Source organism: Mobula birostris, chromosome 6 (assembly GCF_030028105.1).
Source record: "Mobula birostris isolate sMobBir1 chromosome 6, sMobBir1.hap1, whole genome shotgun sequence".
Taxonomy (NCBI): domain Eukaryota; kingdom Metazoa; phylum Chordata; class Chondrichthyes; order Myliobatiformes; family Myliobatidae; genus Mobula; species Mobula birostris.
Genome location: NC_092375.1, coordinates 64,564,210 through 64,590,056, shown reverse-complemented (window position 1 = coordinate 64,590,056; position 25,847 = coordinate 64,564,210). Strand labels below are relative to the sequence as shown.

The window sequence follows — 25,847 nt, the reverse complement described above, 5'->3', positions numbered from 1 at the left end:
GGATCCTGACCCGGATCTGGGCGTACCCTCCAAATATTCGGACCTGCCTCTCGGTTTTTTTTTGCACTACCTTACTTTTCCTTTTAAATTATAAATCATAAATAGAAAATAGAAATTTTTAATATTTACTATTGATTTGTACTCCAGGGAGCACGAGGCGCAGAATCAAATATCGCTGTGATGATTGTACACTCTAGTATCAATTGCTTGGTGACAATAAAATATAAAGTATAAAAGGGATGCTGCTTGGGAATGTCTAGTTTGGTGGTATTTCTACCCACGTTGTCCGTCCCTCCTGATTGGATGAGGTCTAACCAATCAGGTTTCCATTGTTGCACCTTGTTTACAATTGAATTCCAGTTCTTGGAGTGAGACCTTTGTCTTCGTTAAAATTCTTTTCCTCTAGTTTTATTTCAATGGCTTCCTTCACCAAGTGATCTCAAAAACCATTGGCGCAGCACAGTAGTTCTGTGCTGTCGAAGTCAATCCTACTGCTACGGCTGATTTCTCTGGTTAACCCAGAAGGATACACCTCCTGTGCTCCCTGATGTGGGTTTCCACTGTGCCGGTCGCACACACTGGCCAATATACGCTGCTCCACATTCACAGGGAATCCTGTAAACACCAGCCGTCCTGAGTCCCAAGTCATCTTCGACTCACTGAAGCTGTGATTTGAACTTCCTTACGGGCTTCTGGATGGTACCGATCTGGTATTTCTTCAGGATCTTGGCGATCCTTCCAAAAACCATGGAACTATAGGGAAGACAGGCAGTAGCGATGGACTCCTCCTCGTTGTTTGGTTTTCTGGTTATTCTGTCAGCCCTTTTAAGAGTCCGATTGATTTCCTTCATCTTGTAGCCATTCTGTAGGAACATCGTGCATAATCGTCTTATTTCTTTATGGAGACGCTCTGGGTCTGAAATAGTTTCTGCATGGTTAATCATTCGCAATGGCCATAGGAATGATTTTGACAGCACAAAAGTAAAGTGCTGCGTCAATATCTTTAGGGACTGCCTGGTGAAGGAAGCCATTGAAATAAAACTAGAGGATGTTACATGCTCAAGGAGATCTGTTTTTTTTTGTGAGAATGATGTAATGGTCTTCTGGAGGTCACCTGATGTGATTTTCCCGCCGATGTGAGGTCATGTGATGACATGTGCCCCGTGACTATATAAGGGTCGACTTAGGTGACGCAGCGGGTTTTTGAGTTTGTAGATTTCCAGGTAGAATGTGTTGTGCCTCCGCTTCTGTTGCGTGTTTGTTTTTGTGACTCAGCTTCATTTTTAAAACCGAGGGTGTGTTCTCTTACAAGATATTGCATTTGGATTGGAAATTTGTGGCTGGAAGTGCCAATTTACTCAATTCCGACAGTTTTGAAGGGATAGTGAAGAATTCATCAAAGTGAAGGATCGAGAGAAGTCGGCATCGTTTGGCAGTTTAATAAAGAATCGACCTTATTGAGTCTTCGTTGGAGAGAACCTGCATCAAGATAACTGTTGCAAAAGCGCAATGAGTTCATGCAAAAAAGCTCTCTCTCTAAAAGGAATTTAAAGTCAGTCGATTTAAACTGTTTAATTTCGGCATCGGGAATCCTGTGGACAGAACCAGCAGTAAAGGTGCGTCGGCGAAGAAATCCTTCTCCAGAGAAGTCTCTCCTGATTGAATATGTAAAACTGTTGGACTTGCGAAGCTATCGCTTTAAGAACTATATCTGACTGTATCGCTTTAAGAACTGCTTTCGCATTTAACGCTTCAAGAACCAGAGCCGAGTGGCGAGTTGGTGAACGGCTGCGTACCTGTTAACCTCCGGTTAAAATTTTCCTTTGTTTTTTTTTTCCTTATTGTTTATACGTGTTTAATAAATGTTCGGTTGTTTTTATATAACCTGTTTCGATTAATATTCATTGTTGCCAGTTACGTAACATGATTTGTCCGGGCTCGTCCGGGATATGTTCCGATTTTGAGTTTAAGTGCTGGCAATTGCCATTTTGATTTGGTAAAAGGGAATACCCAATTTTTTTTGGTTTGATTGGTGTGTGTGTTGTATTTGGCAGCAATGGATATTGACGAATTTTTGAAGACGCCTGACTCGGGATTTTTAGAGAATGCGAGAAAACCTGTGGTATTGGAGATTGCTAAGAAGTTGGATATTAAAGGAATTACGAGAAATTCTACAAAGGCTTTCATACAAAGGAAAACTGCTGAACATTATATTAATTTGGAATATTTTGAGGAGGAGGTGTTAGAGAAGTTTCCAATGAGTAATCTGGAAATGCAGTTGTATCTTGAACAGTTAAAGTTTGAAAGATTTAAAGTGGAAATGAAAGAAAGAGAAGCTGAAAACCAGAGGAAATTCGAGCTAGAGATGGAGAAAATAAGGTCTGGGAATCAGTCTTCTGGTTCTACGAAACAATTTGTTGCTAGTCGTGAGGTTGTTTTGGCTCCTCCATTAAATGAAGCTGATGTGGATGCATATTTCCAGCATTTCAAAACAGTTGCTCTGAGTTTAAAGTGGCTGAAGGACCAATAGCCAGTGATGTTACAAAGTGTAATTAAAGGCAAGGCACAACAAGTTTATACAGCTTTAAATGCTGAGCAAGCACTGGATTATGATATTGTTAAAGAGAATATATTAAAGGTATATGAAATGGTTCCGGAAGCGTATAGAGAAAGACTTAGAAGTTTGAAGAAATCGGTAGAAAAAAACTTACGTGGACTTTGCCTATGAGAAATCTGTGTGTTTTGAGAGATGGGTTTCCTCTAAAAATGTGAATGGAGAGTATAATAAATTGAAAGAGCTGATTTTGCAGCAGAAATTTAAAAGAAGCATTCCTGTTGAAGTGAGAACATACTTAAATGAACGGGACACTGCTACATTGCAGGAGATTGCTAAATTGGTTGATGAGTATGTTTTAATTCACAAGAATAAATTTTCTCCAGGTAAAATTTTTAAAAGGAAAACTAACACAGAGAGTCAAGGTAAATCAGACATTAAATCTGAAGTTAATGAGAAAAGTCAGGATGAAGGGAGACGTGAAGGAAAGACATTTTGGTACTATTTGTAATTATTGTAAGAAACCTGGACATGTAGTGGCTAATTGCTTCTGATTGAAACGGAAAGAGAAAGAAGTGGCCCCAGATGCTTGTGTGCAGCACATGGAAAAACCTGTAAAGCTACAGGGTTTAGAAAATATTACTGAAGATGTGTCAGAGTCTGACCAAGTTAAGAAGGGATATGAGGCTTTTATAACAGAAGGATTTGTATCCTTGAAAGAAGGATCCAATGCAGTATTAATAAGGATACTTAGAGATACTGGAGCTTCGCAATCACTAATGTTAGATAGTGTGTTACGGTTTAGTGATGAGTCTGGCATTGGTGAGGTAAATTATATAAGAGGAGTAGGGAGTGCCCTTATGCCAGTACATTTACATAGAGTAAATTTAAGGTCAGGAATAGTTATAGGGGTTGTTAAAGTAGGACTACAATCCAGTTTACCTGTGAATGATGTTTCTCTTTTGTTAGGGAATGATTTAGCAGGTGGACAAGTTTTTCCTGAAGTGCATTTGACAATAAATTCAAATTCTGAAGAACCACAGAGGGATTCTAACACAGATTCTTCCTGTGTTGTAACAAGAGCTATGGCTAAAAAGACTGATTACCCATGACAGTTCAAATCAAGATTTGAATTTTGAGTATGTATCAGAAACTTTCTTACCTACCTTATTTGATCAGGATTTTGATGGTAAGTCTGATCAGGAAGATTTGTCTTTATCCTGGAAGGAGATGATAGCAGAGCAGGGTAGGGATCCTGAGATAGTTAAATTAAAAGAACAAGCTCTTCCAGATAGTGAAATGGAAAAAGTACCAGTTGGATATTATTTTGAAAAGGGGGTATTAATGAGAAAGTGGAGGTTGCCTACAATTCCTGCTAGTGAGGAATGGGAAGTTAATCATCAGGTTGTTGTTCCTAAAATTTACCGAAATGAGATTTTAACTATGGCTCATAGTATCCCTTTGGGTGGTCATTTAGGGGTAAAGAAAACCATGAACAAAGTTTCTAAACATTTTTATTGGCCTAGTTTAAGACAAGATGTGGCGACATTTTGTAGAACGTGTCATACATGTCAAGTTGTTGGTAAACCTAATCAGGTTACTCCAGTGGCTCCACTGCAACCAATTCCTGTATTTGGTGAGTCGTTTTCAAAAATCATTGTAGACTGTGTAGGTCCTTTGCCAAAAACTAAAACTGGACATCAATATTTATTAACTATTATGTGCACAGCATCTAGGTTTCCAGAGGTAGTACCTCTTAGGAATATAATAGCTAAAACTGTGACAAAGGCTCTTACAAAATTCTTCACTTATTTTGGGCTGCCTAAGGAAATACAATCAGATCAAGGAAGTAATTTTATGTCTGGGTTGTTCCAGCAGATAGTTTATAAACTGGGAGCAAAGCAGATTATTTCCTCAGCCTATCATCCAGAATCACAAACAGCCTTGGAGAGATTTCATTCTACACTAAAAACTATGATTAGGACATATTGTATAGAAAATGAAAAGGATTGGGATGAAGGCATACATTTACTACTTTTTGCAGTAAGGGAGGCAGTACAGGAATCATTAGGTTTTAGTCCTTTTGAACGTGTTTGGACATAGAGTTCAAGGACCTTTGGCTTTGTTGAAGGAACAGTAGATTAATAAAGTAGTACACACTAGTTTATTAGATTATGTTTTGAAATTTAAAGAGAGATTGTACAAAACTTGTAGTTTGGCCAAGGAAAATTTAAAGTTAGCTCAAGAGAAGATGAAGACGTGGTATGATAAGGAAGCTAGGATGAGGTCATTTAAGCCTGGAGATAAGGTGTTGGTTCTTTTCCCAGTGCAAACAAACCCATTACAAGCCAAATTCATGGTCCTTATGAGATTAAATCTAAGGTAAATGAGGTGGATTATGTGGTAAAAACCCCAGATAGGAGGAAGACAACACAGCTGTGTCATATAAATATGATAAAACCATATTATGAGAGAGAAGTTGCCACTGTGACTGTTAAGGAAAAGGGTTAAGGAAATTAAACTCCAATTTAATAATCCAGTTTAATGTTACAGGAGTACAATATTTTGATCACTCATATCAAGGGTAAAGACAATGTGATCGCTGTTTGTCCAGATGTTAAATGTACAATGAAAATTTGCTTTTTTTTGGAGTGATATTTTATCATTTGTAACACTCCTACTGTACATTAGTTTGTAAAGGGCTGAAAGATTGTCTATATTGTGCATTTTGTAAATTTTATACCTTTGTATTTTTTTTGTATAAATTGTTAAGATTTTGTTCTTCAAGAGACCAAAACTTTTTTTTGGAGGGAGGTGTTACATGCTCCAGGAGATCTGTTTTTTTTTGTGAGAATGACGTAATGGTCTTTTGGAGGACACCTGATGTGATTTTCCTGCCGGTGAGGTCACGTGATGACATGTGCCCCGTGACTATATAAGGGTCGACCCAGGTGACGCAGTTAGTTTTTGAGTTTGTAGATTTCCAGGTAGAACGTGTTGTGCCTCCGTTTCTGTTGCGTGTTTGTTTTTGTGACGCAGTTTCATTTTTAAAACGGAAGGTGCGTTCTCTTACAAGATATTGTATTATTGAACTGGAAATTTGTGGCTGGAAGTGCCAATTTACTCAATTTCGACAGTTTTGAAGGGAGAGTGAAGAATTCATCGAAGTGAAGGATTGAGAGAAGTCGGCATCGTTTGGCAGTTTAATAAAGAATCGACCTTATTGAGTCTTCGTTGGAAAGAACCTGCATCAAGATAACCGTTGCAGAAGCGCAATGAGTTCATGCAAAAAGGTGCTCTCTCTCTCTCTTTAAAGGAATTTAAGGTCAGTTGATTTAAACTGTTTATTTTCGGCATCAGGAATCCTGTGGACAGAACCAGCAGTAAAGGTGTGTCTGTGAAGAAATCCTTCTCCAGAGAAGTCTCTCCCAATTGAATATGTAAAACTGTTGGACTTTCGAAGTTATCGCTTTAAGAACTATATCTGACTGTATCGCTTTAAGAACTGTTTTCGCATTTAACGCTTCAAGAACCAGAGCCGAGTGGCGAGTTGGTGAATGGCTGTGTACCTGTTAATCTCCAGTTAAAGTTTTCCTTTGTTTTTTTTTCCTTATCGTTTATATGTGTTTAATAAATGTTTGGTTGTTTTTATATAACCTGTCTCGATTAATATTCATTGCTGCCGGTTACGTAACAAGGAAAAGAATTTTAACAAAGATGAAGGTCTTGCTCCAAGAACTGGAATTCGATTGTTAAAACAGGATGGGACAAAAACCTGAATGTATGAGGACTAATCAATCAGGAGGGAGGGACGACAGGGGTATAAATACCGCTGAACTAGACAAACCCAAGCATCATCACTGATGAAGATGGCAGAGTTGGTTATCGAAACTTTGGTTAAAATTGATACCTGTACCCAGCTGGAAGCCAGAGTACAGTTTATTCGTCATATACGCAGGGAAAGCACTAGATCCTTTTTCTCATACAGAGCAGGTTCTTTCTTTAAAAGACAGAGTAGGGATGCATGGAATGTGCTGGCCAGAGGGGATGATGTAGCCAAAAACAACAGAGGTGTTTAACAGGCTTTTAGATAGGAACAGGGATAAGCAGAGAGTGGAGGGATATGGACCATGTGCAGGAAGGAGGAATTAGTTTACTAAGATGATTAGTATCAGTTCATTACACCTGTGCATATGTCAATAAACTTCAGGTTTACTTTGGGCAGTTCCACATTGTGAGCAGAGAGACTGTACTTCAGCTGTACTAGGTTCTATTAATCAAGTGAGAGAGAGCATGAGGTTTCAACACCCATGCCGGGGAGCTCATGTCAAACATTGATTTTTGCAATAAGCAAACACCATGAAACAAGACACAACATCATGTAGGTTTAAACTTTAAAAGGACTGCCTTTACATTTTAACTGTAGTGAAATAAATTTCTTTGACAAAGTCGTATGTACATCTTTCATATGAAGAGAACAATTTGAAGAGTTTATGAACAATCTCTTCCAACAGAAACACACTATAAAAACAATTAATATTCCCTGGCAAACAACTGCAACTTCCCTTGAACAGCAGCATAAATCACCAGATCAGATTTGTTTGGTGATTCTTCTGCTCTCTTTCCTTCAAACGTTAAACAGACTCCTCGTAAGTTGTGCCCTCCTCACTGCCTTCACCACTTCCTGTATCCCAGAAGGAAAGGAATTTCAAATAATTTAAATATTACTAATTTCCTCATCAAGTCCACACAAAGTGCCCTGAAGCTACACCATGGAACAGATCTCTAGATCAAACATAACTGATCAGATAGCAGAGTGTTTGGCCTAAAACATCAACTCTTTAGTCCTCTGCAGAGATACTAGCTGAACCTGCTGAGTTCCTCCAGCATTTTGTCTGTGTTACACTGATCAGTCAGCTTATCTGAACAATAACTCAATGGGGTAAAATCAGTTTTCACATCTTACCCCCAGAGAGTTCAATCTACATTCTCTAGATGCTTTTACTTTCCATAGTGGGATCAGTTTTTCCATATTGAATCCAGGAATACATTTCAATATTTTGTTCAATTCTAATCTCACCAGCCTTCAGGTTTCCCGTTTCTACTCCTACACCAGTCAACGGAGTTATAGTCAGAAAAGTACAGTGCAGAAACAGACTGTTCAGCCCATCTAGTCCATGCTGGACCATTTAAACAGCCTAGTCCTTCATACCTCTGCTACTGACGTACCTATCCAAATTTCTCTTAAATGTGGAAATTGAGCTCACATGCACCACCTGTGCTGGTAGCCTGTTCCACTCTCATGAACCTCTATTTGAAGTTTCCCCTCATGTTCCCCTAAAGATTTTCACCTTTCACCCTTAACCCAAGACCTCCAGTGGCCTACTTGCATTTACTCTATAACCCCTCAATTTTTTATACTTCTATCAAATCGCCCCTCAACCTTCTATGTTCTAGGGAATAAAGTCCTCCAGTCCCAACAACATCCTTGTAAACTTTCTCTGTACTCTTTCAAACGTATTTACATCTTTCCTACAAGTAGGTGATCCAAAACTGCACACAATACTCCATATTAGGCTTCACCGTCTTATACAAATTCAACACAACATCCCATCTCCTGTACTCAATACATTGATTTATGAAGGCCAATGTGCCAAAATCTTTCTTTATGAGCCTTTCTATCTGTGCCATCACTTTCAATTAATTATGGATCAGCATTCCCAGATCCCTTTCTTCTACCACACTTCTCAGTGCCCTACTGTTCACTGTGCAAAACCTACCCTGGTTCTTCCTACCAAAGCTCAACACCTTGCACTTGTCTACATCAATTCCACCTGCCATTTTTCCAGCTGGTCTCCCACTGCAAACTCCAATAATTTTCCTGGTTGTCCACTATACCCCAATCTTTGTGTCATCTGCAAATCTGCTGATCCAGTTAACCACATTGTTATCCAGATCACTGATTTAGATGACACACAACAATGGACCCAGCACCAATCCCTGTAGTACTCAACTAGTCACAGGCCTTCAGTTAGAGGTAACCATTTACCTCCACTCTCTGGCTTCTCCCACAAAGCCAATGTCTAATCCAATTTACTTCCTCATCTTGAATGCCAAGCTACTGAACCTTCTTGACCAATCTCCCATGCAGGACCTTGTCAAATGCCTTGCTGAAGTCCATATCAACTTCCTGGTAACTTACTAAAAAAAAATTCTACAAGATTAGTTAGACACAACCTACCATGCACAAAGCCATGCTGCCTATCCCTAAACAGGCCATGTCTATCCAAATACTCATATCTAGTTCTTTAGAATACCTTCCAGGTTCCGGTGACGTCATTGTTCAGAAAGGCAGCTTAAATCAATAGCTCTTCTGGAAAAATCCTGTTAATCCATCAAATACAAGATCTTTCGAAAATATCTGAATTGATAAGGGGGGCAAGAATGGGGAAAAAGAATGGAGATTAAAAAAGCATCACTGCGGAGCCTATGGAAGAGAGAGGTGCAGTGCACAGCTCTCCTACACGTGCGCACGGCGGCGAAGATGATGTTGGGCCTCGTGCAGGCGAAGTGGCAAATATGATAAGGATTCTGGAAGAGATAAGGGAAGTCCAAAAAGATATAAAGCAGCAACTCAATGATATAAATTCAGAGCTCGCCAATGTCAATCAGAAAATAGCCGTGGCAGAGACTCGAATTGAGAAGGTGGAAGATCGCGTGCAAAACGTGGGACAGATACTAAGTAAGACGATAAAAATATTAAATCAACAGGAAAGTAAATTGCTTGACCAGGAGGGAAGATCGCGACTGAAAAATATCAGGATTTATAATGTTCCCGAAGGAGCAGAATGACTGTCGATGATGGACTTTGTAGACAAGTTGCTGCTGTTGGAAGCGCTGGAGATTCCCCCGACTATGGAAATTGAAATTGAGAGGATGCATCGTTCGAGACAGAGAAAGTAAACTGCGCTCAATAGTACTTAAATCCCTTCGATTCAAGAGCAAGGCGGAGATTCTACAAAGGGCCTGGGGTAGGAAGAGGGCTTTTTTGGAACTGGAAGTTAATATATTTCGATCATGATTACCCCCCCCTCCCCCCGGCGGTCCTACAGAAACGGAAGGAATATTCCGAAGCAAAACAAATATTAAAGAAAGAAAAGATTAAATTCCGAACCCCGTACCCTGCTAAACTGAGGGTATTTTACCAAGAAGGGATACGACTATACCAGATGGTGGAAGAGGCGACTACAGACATGAACAACAGAGGACTGCCCATTAACGTGGTCAAACCAAGGGAAAGTCTGGCTGTGCAGTTATCCCTATCTGCTTGGGAAATAGTAAGAGAACCTAGAAAGCAGGAGACGGGAGCAGGACGAGAGGAGGATATTAGGAAGAGACTGTGAGTTCTCTGAGGGCAGCCCTCACCTCCTCCAGAAGAGCCATAAGGTTAGGCTAACTTTAAAAATGCTGATAAACTAAATGGAAGCAAAAATAGATGGTGATATACCCATGTCGAGAAATACATATTATAATGTGGATTTTATATTACTCAATTTTTTTAAAAATTCATTTATTCTTTCCTTTTCCCCCACCTAAATGAGAATATATACATGGGAGGAATACACAGGGAAATAATTTCTGTGTAATGGACATAGTTTTTTTTTAAAACTTACTTTTCTAGGCACTCAACGGGGACCCTCAACCCACAGGTAGGAGGGGCTATCCCCCATGGCTAGACTTTTCTTCTAGCCTGACCCAGGGTCATTTAGAGACCCCAGCCTTGGAATCACACCTTCGTTACCTTTTTTTTAAAAAAAAGTATTATTCGCGTTTCTTGGCTCTTATTTGTTCAGGAAGTAGATCGTTATATATTCTGCAAATTTCAATGATATACTAACAGGTAAATACACTTGGCTAAGGACAAAGTAAAATTCATTTCTTTTAATGTCAATGGGCTGTTGAATCTAGTCAAGTGCAGTAAAATTCTATCAAAAATGAAAAAAGAACAAGCCTATGTAGTATATTTACAGGAAACTCACTTAAGTGACAATGAGCATGGAAGATCAAAGAGAATGGGCTTCACTAATTTGTTTCTCTCCTCATATAAATCAGGACATAGAAGAGGAGTTGCTATTCTTATCTCAAGCAAGCTAAGTTTAGAAAAGTATTCGAAATAGGAGATAAGGAGGGCAGATATATTCTGGTAAGGGGGAATATAGATGGAAATCCAGTTACTTTATTGAATATATACGCACCCCCAGGAAGTGATATTAGCCTCTTCCAGAAAATTACTAATGTTATGGTAACAGAAAGAAGGTCTCTTGATATGTGGGGGGAGACTTAAAATTACAATTACAACCACAGTTAGACTCTTCCAATAGAAAAACTTATGAAACAAAGTCCTTACTTATGAAAGCTTATGAAACAAAGTCCATACATAAGAAAGTTAACACTCTTTTTGAGGATGTTGGTCTAATTGATATATGGAGGGACCTTTTCCCCGACAGAAGGGATTACACTCATTATTCTGCCCCCCCCCCCATTCCATATATACAAGAATAGACTATTTCATAACATTTGGAAAAGATAGTGACAAAATAATCACCTGTGGAATTGGGACAATAAATGTAAGTGAGCACACACCTATATATTTATCTATTGATTTTGACCTACAACCAAAGAATACTATTTGGAAACTAAATTCAAGTCTACTCAATGATCCCTACTTTAGGAACAAATTAAAGAAATTGGTCTTTACTTAAAATTCAATGATAATGGAGAGGTTTCACATCCCATTCTACGGGATACTCTGAAGGCTGTCTTAAGAGGGAAAATTATAGCGATATCTTCATATAAGAAAAAAATAAGGAATAGAACATTAGAGGAATTACAAAATAAGTTGAAGGAACTAAAAAAAAACAAATTGAATTTGGCACGGGATACACTAGAGGAAATTTAAAAAATTACGAATGAAATTAATAGTTTGGCTACACAAGAAATTAGAAAAAATTTAATGTTTCTGAAACAGAGACACTATGAAAGTGGATCTAAATCTCTGAAAATACTGGCTTGGAAACTGAAAAATAAGATAGCAGAAAATACAATTCATAGAATAAGGGATCCAAGAACAAAAGTGATAAAAAATAAGTTAAGTGAAATTCAAGAAGCTTTTGAAATGTCTTATAAAACTCTATATTCCAAAGTTCCAGGGGGAAGCATAACCCAAATTGACACCTTCCTGAATTCTTTAGAGTTACCCACTTTAAGTAAAGAACAAACTAGAACGATGACTGCTGACATAACTGAAGCTGAACTAAAAACTGCAATTAGTAGGCTTAAATTAAGCAAGTCACCAGGATCAGATGGATATACGGCAGAGTGGTATAAAGAGTTTAGAATGAGTTAATTCCTATTTTACTCCCCACAATGAACTAGACCCTAAGAAAGGCGCAAATGCCACCCAGCTGGAAGGAGGCGATAATCTCAGCTATACCGAAAAGAGGCAAGGATAAAATGGAATGTGGGTCATTTAGACCAATATCTGTTCTTAATGTGGATTATAGAATATTTACCTCCGTCATGGCCAAATGATTAGAAGAGTTTCTACCCACACTGATACATAATGATCAGACAGGTTTTATACAACAACGCCAAGCACAAGACAATATATGAAGGACACTTCACATTATGGATCATATTAAAAAAAAATGAAATTGAAGCAATAGTGATAAGCGTGGACGCTGAAAAGGCATTTGATTCCGTTAATCGGCATTTTCTTTACAGAGTTTTACATAGATTTGGTCTACATGACACAATTATTAAAACTATACAGGCACTATACGACAATCATGCTGCCAGGATTAAAATCAATGGATATTTACCTAATAGTTTTACCCTAGAAAGAGGCATGAGACAGGGTTGTGCATGGTCACCACTACTCTTCGCATTACATCTGGAACTATTAGCTCAATACATCAGACAAAATGACGATATCAGGGGAATTACTATTAAAGGGACAGAGCATAAATTGGCCTGTTACTCGGATGACATTTTGATCTATCTAGGGCAACCAACATACTCTTTACCTAAGTTGATACAATCCTTTGAACAATATGGTCAATTATCAGGATACAAGATCAACATAGATAAAACCCAACTAATTTCATATAACTATAGCCCACTATGAGAAATTGAAAGTAGATATCCTTGGGCATGGCAAAAATATTTAGCAAAATTATCAGAACGCAATTATCAGCCTATATATAAAAAATTAAGATATAACAAGATGGAATCTAATTCCTTTTCTTGGTCTCAGTTCAAGGACTGAATTTATTAAAATGAATATACTGCCCAGACTACTATATCTCTTTCAGACCCTACCAATGGAGATTAACCAAAATCAATTCAATGAATGGAACAAGATGCTATCAAGATATATATGGCAAGGTAAAAGGCCTAGGGTTCGTCTCAAAACTTTGCAATTAGCCAAGGAAAAGGGGGGGGGTGGGGTGGGGCCTACATTCTCTTAGAGATTATTATTTTGCAGCACAGTTGAGAGCCGTGATATGCTGGTGCAACCCATCATATGGTGCTCAATGGAAAAACATTGAGGAGAGGATACTTTCCATCCCCATACAGGCAATTTTGGCTGATAACAACCTACAAAGTTACATAAATAATATTGACAACCCGTGGGTGAAATGGACTCTTAAAATATGGAAAACTATTATAAAAGATAAACCAGAGAGAGACATTGCAATTCTTAAATGGTAAGCATATGACTCGGATTTTACGCTGAATAAACTAGATGCTAGATTTAAGGACTGGACAGCTAAAGGAATAACAGCTATTTGCGATATAATGAAAGAAGGAACACTTCAGTTTTGAAATGCTCAAAGAGAAACACTCATTAGAAAAACAAGACTTTTGCTGGTATTTACAAGATGTGACAGTATGTTAATAGGATGGTTAAAAATGTAACCAAGGCAAGTACATGTTTGATAGAGCTATTTAGAAAAGCATATAATTCAGACAACAGTAGTAGAATAACTTCAAATCTTAAAACACATTTAACTTCACACATTAAAACAAAATATGAGAAGGAAGAAGGGATAATAATATCTGAGGAAGACTGGACAATAATGTGGAGGTATCAATGGAAGTGTACCAGTTCACAGAAATGGAGGGAGTTCAGGTGGAAAAACTTGTTAACATATTTTATTACACCCTCTCAGAAATCCCACCATACAGGTATCCCCCACCTTTCAAATGTTTGCTTTATGAAACCTCACTGATATGAAAGACCTACATTAGTACCCCGTTTTCACTTTCAGAAGGTGTTTTCACCGTTACAAAAAAAAAGCAGCGCGTGATAAAAAAATCAGCGCGCACCCCGAGCAGCCGTTCTCCCCCGGATTTGGAACTGCATTCTCGCTGGCATGTCTTAAACACGGGCCTGTGAGCAGCCGTTTGCAAGATGAGTTCTATGGTATTGGAAAAGCCCAAAAGAGCTCATAAGGGTGTTACACTTAGCGTAAAACTAGACATAATTAAGCGTTTTGATCGTGGTGAACGAAGTAAGGACAATGTGAGTTTGGCTTGTGGAAGCTGACGAACATGATGTTGAAGACTATGATGAGATGACACCCCAGTGTCCCACCACCCCAACCCCCAGGCCACGGACAGATACCGATTCGCGGAGAATGCAACGGTAGCTGGGAGGCACACAGCACATCTTTAAGAAAAAAGCCAAAATAAATATGTTAATTATCTAGGTGCCACCGACACGTAATTGTCAGCCCAGATCAGAGACGATGCAATCAGAAATCGGCACTGATCTGGGCTGACAATTACGTGCTGGGTGGCACCTAATTAATTAGCATGTTTGTTTCGGCTTTTTTCTTAAAGATGTGCTGTGTGCCTCCCGGCTACCGCTGGACCCCTGCATGCTTCGCGGCAATGTATCACTCGGTGGTCTGGAGGGTGGGGGCCACTGCACCACCCAAACTCCGACTCAGCCTATCATCAGTGTGCTCGGCGCAGTCTTCCCGATTCTGGTAAGTGATACTACACTGTACATACATTATTTCTACTTTATATAGGCTGTGTATTTTTATGTGTTATTTGGTACGATTTGGCAGCTTCATAGCTTAAAGGTTACTGGAGAGCGCTTGCGCCGTGTTTTTGCCAACAGTGCTTGCGTGAGATTTTCGCTACGGAGACCAGTTCAGTAGTGATTGTGGAAAAGTATTTCTACTTTATATAGGCTGTGTATTTATCATATCATTCCTGCTTTTACTATATGTTACTGTTATTTTAGGTTTTATGTGTTATTTGGCACGATTTGGTAGGTTATTTTTGGGTCTGCGAACGTTCACAAAATTTTCCCATACAAATAAATGGTAATTGCTTCTTCGCTTTACGACATTTCAGCTTACGAACCGTTTCACAGGAACGCTCTACCTTCAGATGGCGGGGGAAACCTGTAATAGTAACCCCCCTGCTTGCTGGAGAAATTGTGGAAATCAAAATGCAAACCATTATCATATTTTCTGGGAATGCTCCGTTATCAAAGACTACTGGAGTGGGATACACAATGCCCTACAAGACATCTTTAAATGTGAATTACCCTTAGAGAGTAAGACCATATATTTTGGGTACATACTTCAAGAACGGTTAAAAAGAGATAAATATTTAATGAATGTATTGCTGGTGGCTGGTAAAAAGACCATTACCACGAAATGGTTATCACAGGAGAGTCCAACTTTAAATGTATGGATGGAAGTTACAATGGACATTTACAAAATGAAGAAGATAACAGCATCTGTTAATCATAAGTTGGAAGAATTTTATTCATACTGGAGAAAGTGGTTTAACTACATAACACCTCATAGGCCTGATTTTATTCTCACAAGTCAATGAATATGTTGTAAAAAAAAAATTACTCCCTACTCTATACATAGTTTTCCTTTTTCGATTGTTCTTTCTTTCCTCTCCTTTCTATAAGTGTATATCTCAGAAAAATATTATGTGGAGATTTGTGACAAATATGATTATATGATATACATGTACAGTATCTGAAATACATCTTATGGAAATGTTTGTTTGATGATGAAATTCAATAAAAAATAAATTACAAAAAAAAAAGAATACCTTCTAACAACTTTCCTAATACTGATGTCTGGCTCACCGGCCTATAATTTCCTGGTTTATTCATAGAGCCTTTCTTAAACAGAACAATATCAGCTATCCTTCAACCCTCCTGTCACCAAGGATAATTTAAATATCTCTGCCAGGGCCCCTGCAATTTCTGCATTTGCTTCCCATAAGGGTCGGAGGGAACATCTTGTCAGGCCCTGGTGACTTATTCACCCTAATTTACCTCAAGACAGCAAACAACCTCCTCCTCTACAATTTGTATAGGGTCCATGACCTTGCTGCTGCTTTGCTTCAATTCTATAGACTGTGTCCATCTCCCAAGTAAATACAGGTGAGTTAAATCTATTTAAGATCTCTTTTGGCTCCACACAGATTATCACTCTGATCTTAAAGAGGACCAATTTTGTCCCTTGCTATCCTTTTGCTCATAATATATCTGTAAAATCCCTTGGGATTCTTCTTCACCTTCATGTCTTCTTTTAGCTCTCCTCATTTCTTAAGTGTTCTTTTGCATTTCTTATATTCCCTAAGTACCTCATTTGTTCCTATCTGCCTATACCCAATATGCACCTCCCTTTTTTCTTAACTAGGGTTTCAATATCTCTTGAAAAGCAAAGTTTCCCAAACCTGTTATCTTTACCTTTTATTCTTCAGGAACATACAAACTCTGTGCTCGCAATTTCATTTTTGAAAGCCTCCAGCTTACCCAGTGCACCTTTGCTAGAAAACAGCCTGTCTCAATCCACACATGCCAGATCCTTTCTGATATCATCAAAATTGGCTTTTTCCAATTCAGAATCTCAACCCATGGACCAGACCTACCTTTCTCCATACTTACTTTGAAACTAGTAGCATTATGATCACTAGATGCAAAGTGTTCCCCTGTACAAACTTCTGTCACATGGCCTGCCTCATTCCCTAACAGCAGATCAAGTATCACACATCCCCTCGTTGAATTTCTATGTACTGATTAAGATACTTTCCTGAAAGCTTGACATACTCTATCTTACCTAGTCTTTTACAGTATGGAAGTCCCAGTGAATGTGAAAAGTTAAAATCACCTGTTATAACAACTTGCATTTCTTGCAACAGTCTGCGACCTTTCTACAAATTTGTTTCTAAATCCCACAGACTGTTGGATGGCCTATAATTTAGCCCCATTAACATGGTCATACCTTTCTTATTCCTTAGTTCCACCCACAAAGCTTCACTAGACTAGTTCTCCAGTCTTTCTTAACTGAGCACTGCTGTGACAATTTCCCTGACTAGTAATACCACTCCTCCCCCTTTAAGCCCTCCTGCTCTGTCGCATCTAAAACAATAGAACCCCGGAATACCGAGCTGCCAGTCCTGCCCTAAGTCTCACTAATGGCAACAATATCATAATTCCATGTGTTGATCCATTCTCTGAGCTCATCTGCCTTTTGCACCATACTTCTTACATTGGAGATATGCGCAGCTAAGAACATTAGATGCACCATGCTCAACCTTTTGATTTCTGACTTTGTCTGAGGTTGTAACAAGAAGTCTCCACAACTTGTCCACTATCTGTTCTGGCACCCTGGTCCCCATCCCCCTGTAACTCTGGTTTAAACCTCCTTCCCACCCCCATGCAGCAACAGCAATCTTCTCCACTCTCCAAGACCTTGACATCCTATCAAACATGGTGCCCCAAGCTCCAAGCTGAGCAGATTGTACAATTAGTAAATGCCTTGCATAACTCCTTCCTTTGCTCTTCTATGCCTGCCCCGTTTAAAAAAAACAGCCCAATTAAATTGTTTGACCAGATTCAAAATGTGCTTGTCGAACACACCTCTCCCATTTACTTAAATGAACAGACAACTACACTGAATTACATTTCCAGTTTACCAGAATGTTTATTGATTGTTGAAAAGCCTATATAGAATTGATGTAGAGAGGATGTTTCCACAATAGTGAGAGTGTCTAGGACCAGAGGGCACAGCCTCAGAATACATGACGTCCCTTTTGAACAGAGATGAGGAGGAATTTCTTTAACCAGAGGCTGGTGAATCTGTGGAATTTATTGCCACAGAAGCAGAAGTTGATAGATCTTTGGTTAGTCAGGATGGCAAAGGTTACGGAGAGAAGGCAGGAGAATGGGATTGAGAGGGAAAATAAATAAGCCGTGATCGAATGGCAGAGCAGACTCATTGGGTTGAATGGTCAAATTCTGCTCCTATGTCTTATCGTCTTAAATCAATTAACACATTTAGTAAACAGAATAATGGATACATAGAAAAGACCCCAAAACCAACTCCAAGTATTCACAGCGAAGTTATATTTGAACAGATGAGCTCTCACACCACTTTTGGCATTATTAATTTAAAATCATACTTCAGTGGCAGATATAAACTTTTCTGGCAGTCAGTACACCATGCAAACACCAGACATAGGAGCAGAATTGGGCCATCAACTCCTAGAATAGACTATTATCTGACAGAGGTGTGGCAAGAATTAACTTTCCACTTAGATTCCCATGTCAGAATGTGTCAAAACTTGTGGGCAGACAGATTCTACCTCTTTGGCACCCACTCATTGGCTTGCAGCTGTAGTTAAATTAATGGGCAATTACTATTGCTGAAACCAAGTCTACAGAGGATCACCTGTCATGTTTTTCTGCCTTGTTCCTCCCTCTGCAACTGGAACCTTGACTTCCTAACTGGAAGACCACAATCTGTGTGTCTTGGAATATACATCTCCATCTCACTGACAATTAACACTGGCGCTCCAAAGGGATGTGTGTTTAGCCCACTGCTCTACTATCTCTACATCCATGACTGTGTGGCTAGGCATAGCTCAAAAAGCATCTGTAAATTTGCTGATGATATAACCATTGTTGGTAGAAATTCAGAGGGTGTACAGGAGTGAGACATATCAGCTAGTGGAGTGGTGTCGTAGCAACAACCTTGCACTCAACGTCAGTAAGACCAAACCACTGATTGTGGACTTCAGGAAGGGCAAGACAAACCAATCCTCAGAGGGATCAGAAGTGGAGAGAGTGAGCAATTTCAAGTTCCTGGGTGTCAATATCTCTGAGGACCTAACCTGGATGTAACATATTGATGCAGCTATAAAGAAGGCAAGACAGCTGCTATATTTCATTAGAAGTTTGAGGAGATTTGGTTTGTCATACAAAATGCTCAAAAACTTCTACAAATGTACCATGGAGAGCATTCTGACTGGCTGCATCACCATCTGGTATGGGGGCAGAGGGCAGAGGGCAGAAAGTTGTAAAATTAGTCAGCTCTATCATGGGTACCAGCCTTTGTAGTAGCCAAGACATCAAAGAGTGGTGCCTTAGGAAGGCAGCATCCATCATTCAGGATCCTCACCACCCAGGACATATTGTCTTCACACTGTTACCATTGGGAAGGAGGTGCAGAAGCCTGAAGGCACACATGCAGTGATTCAGGAACAGCTTCTTCCAGTCTGCCATCCAATTTCTACAGATATTGAACTCACGAACACTACCTCACTACTTTTTTTAAAGTGTCTGTTATTTTGCACTACTTATTTTAACCTGACCATTACGCGTATATATATCCATTAAATGTAACTTCTTTTCCCTCAATATTTAGTTATCATTTATTTCTATGTACCACTGCCACAATGTTATGCCGGTGACATTAAATCTGATTCTGATGGTTCATCAATAGTAATATAGCCAAGATATGACAAACACTTTGAAAAAAGTTATGCAAATTACCTGACGCAAAGCCATTCAGATCATCTGCAGTATTTGCACTTTCAAGGGGTGCTAACCTGCTCTGTTCATCAACTGATCGGTATTCCTAGTTGCAGCCGGGACCAAGCTGGAGGTTTGTACAAATCTGCATTCTTGAAAGTGCTCCTACTAAAAAAAGGCGCTCTGCAACATTGTGATGGCATCAGTAGCTCAACTTCACATGCACTCAGTGAATTGTCCTCCAGTTCAATTACTTGCAAGTTCACTGGGAATTAGGATCACTTAAAAAGCATAACATCCAACTGTTCAGACATTATTGTTGGTGTCTGGTTTAGTGTGTTAAGTCTTTTTACCCTCTCCCATTTAGAAGGAATAACATCAAGTTAATAGTGCACAAGAACCTGCATCATTAATGCACACTCTGCATGCACCTAACGTCATGTACTTGCACACTGGTACAGGTCCACAACCCCTTATCCGAAATCCTTGGGGCCAGTTGCATTTTGGAACTCAGAATTTTTCAGATTTCAGACCGCCCCCCCCCCCAATACCAAAAAACACGTATGGTCTAGTCCCTTATTTAACCTGTTTCAGTGCAGTGGACTTTAGGACCCGGTGGCACACCAAACCTACGCACATCCTCCCGTCTACTTTAAATCATCTCTAGATTACTTATAATACCTAATACAACGTAAATGCTGTGTAAAGAGTTGTTATACTGTATTGTTCAGGGAACAATGACAAGAAAAAAAAATTTATTTCCAACAAAAACATTCAATAAAACATAAAAATATACAGCTTCAAACGAACTGAATCAAACACATGGTAAATGACTTACTGGAATAAATGTAGAACGTCACTGTCACTATAAAACTTCAGTAACTTGTTTTTCTGTTTATTTAAATCATATACAATGGTAGTTCCAACATTATTTTCTTCAGTAAGACACCGCACAGACACACCACGATCAAGCTTCTGCAATAACCCCACTTTCTGCATTATTGATAGAGAAGATTCCTTCTCATTTTCTCATTGTTACCCATAGGGGTATCTGCAGTTCTTTTAGACATTTTCACAGTGAAGTTAAAAACAAGGTCAACAGTGAACACAAAATATCAGCGAACAGCAAATGCACGTGTTACCAGTACGAGCGCTGAGCCACAACTGATGTCTGGCGGCCTCTGCTAGTGCTGCCACGTCACACCTAAGTGACGTCAGCTGTTGGCGAAAAAAAACTTCGGTTTTCGGAGCTTTTTGGATTTCAGAATTTCGGATAAAGGAATGTGCACCAGCAAAAAACACGTGATTCAATTTGATGGGCAGTGCAAAGCATGCCTTAAGATCATCAGATACAGGAACAGAATTAGGCCATTTGGCCCATCAAGTCTGTTCCAGCATTTGATCACAGCTGATTTACTTTTCCCTCAAACTCATTCTCCTGCCTGTTCCTTGTAACCTTTGACCTTCTCTAATCAAGAGCTTGTCAACCTCTGATATAAATGTACTCAATGACTTGACCTTCACAGCTGTTTGCAGTAATAAATTCACAGAACCACCAGCCACTGGATGGAGAAATCCCTCCTCATCTCAGTTCTAAACGCACATCCTTTAATTTTGAGGCTGTACCCTCTGGTATTCGACTCCCTCATCTTCTCCATGCCCCGTGTCCAGGACTTTTAATAATTCGTAGATTTCAATGAGAACGCTCCACTCCCCCAACCATTGTCCTTCTAAACTCTAGTGAGTGCAGACCCAGAGCTATCAAACACTCCTCATACTAAAACCCTCTCCAATGCCAGCATATTCTTCCTTAGATTTGAGGCCTAAAACTGCTCACAATACTCCAAATGTGGTCTGACCAATGCCTTATAAAGTCTCAGCATTATATCCTTGCTTTTACATTCTAGTTCTCTCGAAAAGAATGTTACACTGCATTTGTGCTCCTACCAACTCATCCTGCATTGTAAAATCATGATGACTTTACTGATGATAGACCCATATCCAAAAATTCTGTATCAATTCAAGCAGCAAAGACATAATAAAAGTCCAAGAGATTGCATTCAGTATACTGAATCCAAAACCTGATAACAAACATGCTACATTTGCCAACGATATGAAAGCAAATAGCATTGACTTACCATGTATCCATAAATTTCTGATGAACTTCTTACTTCTGCAAGAATGCTCATTGGAATATCAAAGAACCTAAAAGAATAAACAAAGCAATTATATACCAAAACAACAAAAAAAAAATGTGAAGTAGTACACTGCAACCAACTAGAACATACAGACTTCAAATTTTGATTCAGAAACCAAATGCTTGGTGGTATCACTATCATTTAAAACCTTGTACTCAAAAAATCTACAACTGTTGCAGTTATTTTATTAAACGTTTGCAGATTTCAATCATCCTAAACAATAAGAAATGCCCCTACAAATCAATAGCATTGATGCTATGACCATTATAACACTTCATGTGGATCTCAAGGATTGAGTCTTTTCTGAAAGTAATTTTTTTTTGCCAGATAGAAAAATGTTAAAGCAGCTTTCATTGTGATGTGTTTCCTTATCATGTAGTGATTGTCAATAATTAATAGTTACCACAAGCACATGAATAATAAGGTTGTAATAGTAGGTGATTTTAAGTTCTCTTTGAAAGCGGGCAAGGCAGATGTTGCACAGCAGGACAGGTTTTAGAAAGACTATAAACTTTCGTGAAGGATTTTGATAGTTGAGGCAGGTGTTTTCCAGAATAACTGATGCCAGGATTAAGGCAGGCATTTTTATTGGCCCGCAATCAAACAGCTCATCAATGAGAGGCAATTCAAAGAACTTCTAGTGGGACCAGAGAAAATCACACGGAAGGCATTCAAGGATGTTAAAAATTTTCCGGGCAACTACAGACCACCAAACTAAGTGCAGCTGGTTGACAATGTGCTTCAAGCATACACCATGAAGCTCAACACGTCATTTTCTGATTCCCGTTTAGACTTCTTCCCTGCAAATCTTGGTGCTGTCAGTGACGAGCACGGGGAAAGGTTTCACCAGGACATTGCCATCATGGAAAAACTATCAGGGTAACAGGAATCCATCAATGCGGGCTGATTACTGTTGGACACTTAAGCTAGAAGCCTCAGACACAGAGTACAAATAAAAATCATCAACAAAACATTTTTAGCTAAGTTGAAGTATTGCAAAGCTTCAGCACCATTGTGCATTATATTCAATAAAAGTTAATTTCTTGTTTTTCCAAATTCCTACATGATACAAGTAGTCTGAAATTTTATGTGTTCGGCTTCACGCAGTATCATAAAACAAAAAAAAAAGTAAACACCACTTTCAAAACAACCTGTCTGGTGTAACTGATACAACGAGAGGAATGGGCTACGAAAATATCTGTCAGAAAAGGGTGCATATGGAGATTAAAAAGAGGAAGACAGGAGAAAGCAGCCACTGAACTCTGAGGTGAAGCTAGCAGAAGCCTTGGTCTCACACCGATCAGCTGAAGGGTTGGCCCTGATGCCACTAGAACCATAGAACACTACAGCACAGAAAACAGGCCATTTGGCCCTTCTAGTCTGTGCCGAAACTTTATTCTGCTAGTCCCATTGACCTGCACCCAGTCCATAACCCTCCAGACCTCTCCCATCCATGTATCTATTCAATTTATTCTTAAGATTAAAAAGTGAGCCTGCATTTACCAAGTCAGATGGCAGCTCGTTCCACACTCCCACCACTGAGTGAAGAAGTTTCCCCTAATCTTTCCCCTTAAACCTTTCCCCTTTCACCCTAAAGTCATGTCCCCTTGTATTTATCTCTCCTAATCTAAGCGGAAAGAGCCTACTCGCATTTACTCTGTCTATACCCCTCTAAACCCCCACAATGAAGTCTATTAAGATCTGGTTGGAGGGGGCTGACTCTGCTCTTCAGCACCAATTCCAGCACACAGACTGGAGCGTGTTTGCTGCCCATGCCACCACAAACTCTCAGATTAACATTGACTTACATACCAACTCTGTCCTTGAGCACATCAACAAATGTGTAGATAGAGTGACATCACAAAAACAAATAAAAGTTTTCCCCAATCAGAAACCATGGATGAACAGAGAAGTTCGCCTACTGCTCAAAGCCAGAGATCCAGCCTTCAGGTCTGGAGACCGGGAGGCTTACAGCTCAGCCAGGGCCAACCTGAGGAGGGGAATCTCTCAGGCTAAACACATATACAAACAGAGAATCGAGGAGCATTTCAACTCCTCTGACCCCCGGCGCATGTGGCATGGCATACAGGTCATTACAGACTTCAAACCACCTAGTACTGTGCCCCCTTCCAGCTCTGCTTCCCTCCCTGATAAGCTCAATTACTTCTATGCTCGCTTTGACCAGGAGAACAAGGAGGTCGCCCTCAAAGCGGATCTCCCACCTGGTGAACTGCCTCTCTCACTTTCCACCTCCGATGTTTACGCCACCCTGAGCAGGGTGAATGTACGGAAGGCAGCTGGTCCGGATGGAATACCTGGCCGTGTGCTCAGAGTCTGTGCGGGGCAGTTGGCCGGGGTCTTCACGGACATTTTTCATTTGTCCCTAGCCCAGGCAGTTGTCCCCACAAGCTTCAAGATCGCCACCATCGTGCCAGTGCCGAAGCATTCCACTGCCATGGGCCTGAATGACTTCCATCCAGTTGCACTCACCCCCATCATTGCAAAGTGCTTTGAGAGACTGGTTCTATCCCATTTGAAATCCTGACTGCCCACTACCCTGGACCCCCATCAATTTGCCTATCGCACCAACAGGTCAACAGAGGATGCCATCTCCATGGCACCTCACTCTGCCCTGACCCACCTGGACAGCTCCAACTCTTACGTCAGAATGCTGTTCGTTGACTTTAGTTCGGCATTCAATACTGTGATCCCCTCCAAGCTGATCCCCAAACTTCGCCAGCTTGGTACCAGCATATCCCTCTGCAATTGGACCTTGGACTTTCTGACTAACAGACCCTAATCAGTTAAGTTAGACAACCTCTCCTCCTCCACTCTCACCCTGAACACCGGCGTGCCTCAAGGCTGTGTGCTGAGCCCTCTTCTGTACTCCCTTTTCACCTATGACTGCGTTCCTGTACATGATTCTAACTCCATAATCAAGTTTGCAGACGACACCACAGTGGTTGGTCTGATCAGAGGGGATGACGAGACGGCCTACAGGGACGAGATCCAGCACATGGCTGCGTGGTGTGCCGACAACAATCTGGCCCTTAACACCCAGAAGACCAAGCAGATCATTGTGGACTTCAGGCATGCCAGGAGTCACACTCATGTCCCCAACTACATCAACAAAACTGTAGTGGAGCGTGTATCAAGCTTCAAGTTCCCTGGTGTCCACATTTCCGAGGATCTCACCTGGTCCCTGCACTCCTCCATCCTGATCAAAAAGGCGCAATAGCGCCTTTATTTCCTGCAGAGCGTGAAGAAAACTCACCTCTGTCCCAGGATACTGACAGACTTTTACTGCTGTACCATTGAGAGCATACTCACCAACTGCATCTCAGTGTGGTATGGCAATTGTCCCGTATCGGACCACAAAGCACTCCAGCGGGTGGTGAAAACTGCCCAGCGGATTATCGGCACCCAATTGCCCACTATTGAGAACATCTAGCATAAACGCTGCCTGGGCAAGGCAAAAAGCGTTATCAGGGATGCATCTCACCCTAACCATGGACTTTTTACTCTCTTCCCATCCGGTAGGCACTACAGGAGCCTCCGCTCCTGCACCAGCAGGCACAGGAAGAGCTTCTTCCCTGAGGCTGTGACACTGCTGAACCTCTCATCACAGCGCTAAGCAGTATTGCATCTGCATTGTGCTGTCTCAGTACTTTTATATTTGTGTGCTGTAGCACTTTTTTTATTTGCAGTTATTTTGTAAATAACACTATTCTTTGCATTTCTAGTCAGATGCTAAAAGCATTTCATTGGCTTTGTATCTGTACTCGGCACAATGACAACAAAGCTGAATCTAATCTAATAATTTTGTAAACCTCTATCAAATCTCCCCTCATTCTTCTATGCTCCAAGGAGTAAAGTCCTAACCTTTTCAATCTTTCCCTGTAACTCAACTTCTGAAGACCCGGCAACATCCTAGTAAATCTTCTCTGCACTCTTTCAATCTTACTGATATCCTTCTTATAGTTAGGTGACCAGATCCGCACACAATACTCCAAATTTGGCCTCACTAATGTCTTATACAACCTCACCATAATATCCCATCTCTTATACTCAATATTTTGATTTATGAATGCCAGGATGCCAAAAGCCTTCTTTACAATCCTGACTACCTGTGACGCCACTTTCAGGGAATTATGTATCTGAACTCCCAGATCCCTTTGTTCCTCCTCAGTGCCCTACCATTTACTGTGCATGTCCTACTTTGATTTGTCCT

The 25,847-nt window shown here is 40.1% G+C and overlaps 1 protein-coding gene across 1 annotated transcript in view; it reads right to left on the bottom strand.

Moving 5' to 3' along the window:
- Positions 1 to 25,847, bottom strand: part of LOC140199072 (glycerol kinase) — a 114,343-nt gene that overhangs the window by 37,248 nt on the left and 51,248 nt on the right. The window contains exon 8 of the mRNA XM_072260539.1: positions 21,557 to 21,623. Coding sequence (XP_072116640.1) covers positions 21,557 to 21,623 — 67 coding nt within the window. The remainder of the gene's footprint in view (positions 1 to 21,556; positions 21,624 to 25,847) is intronic.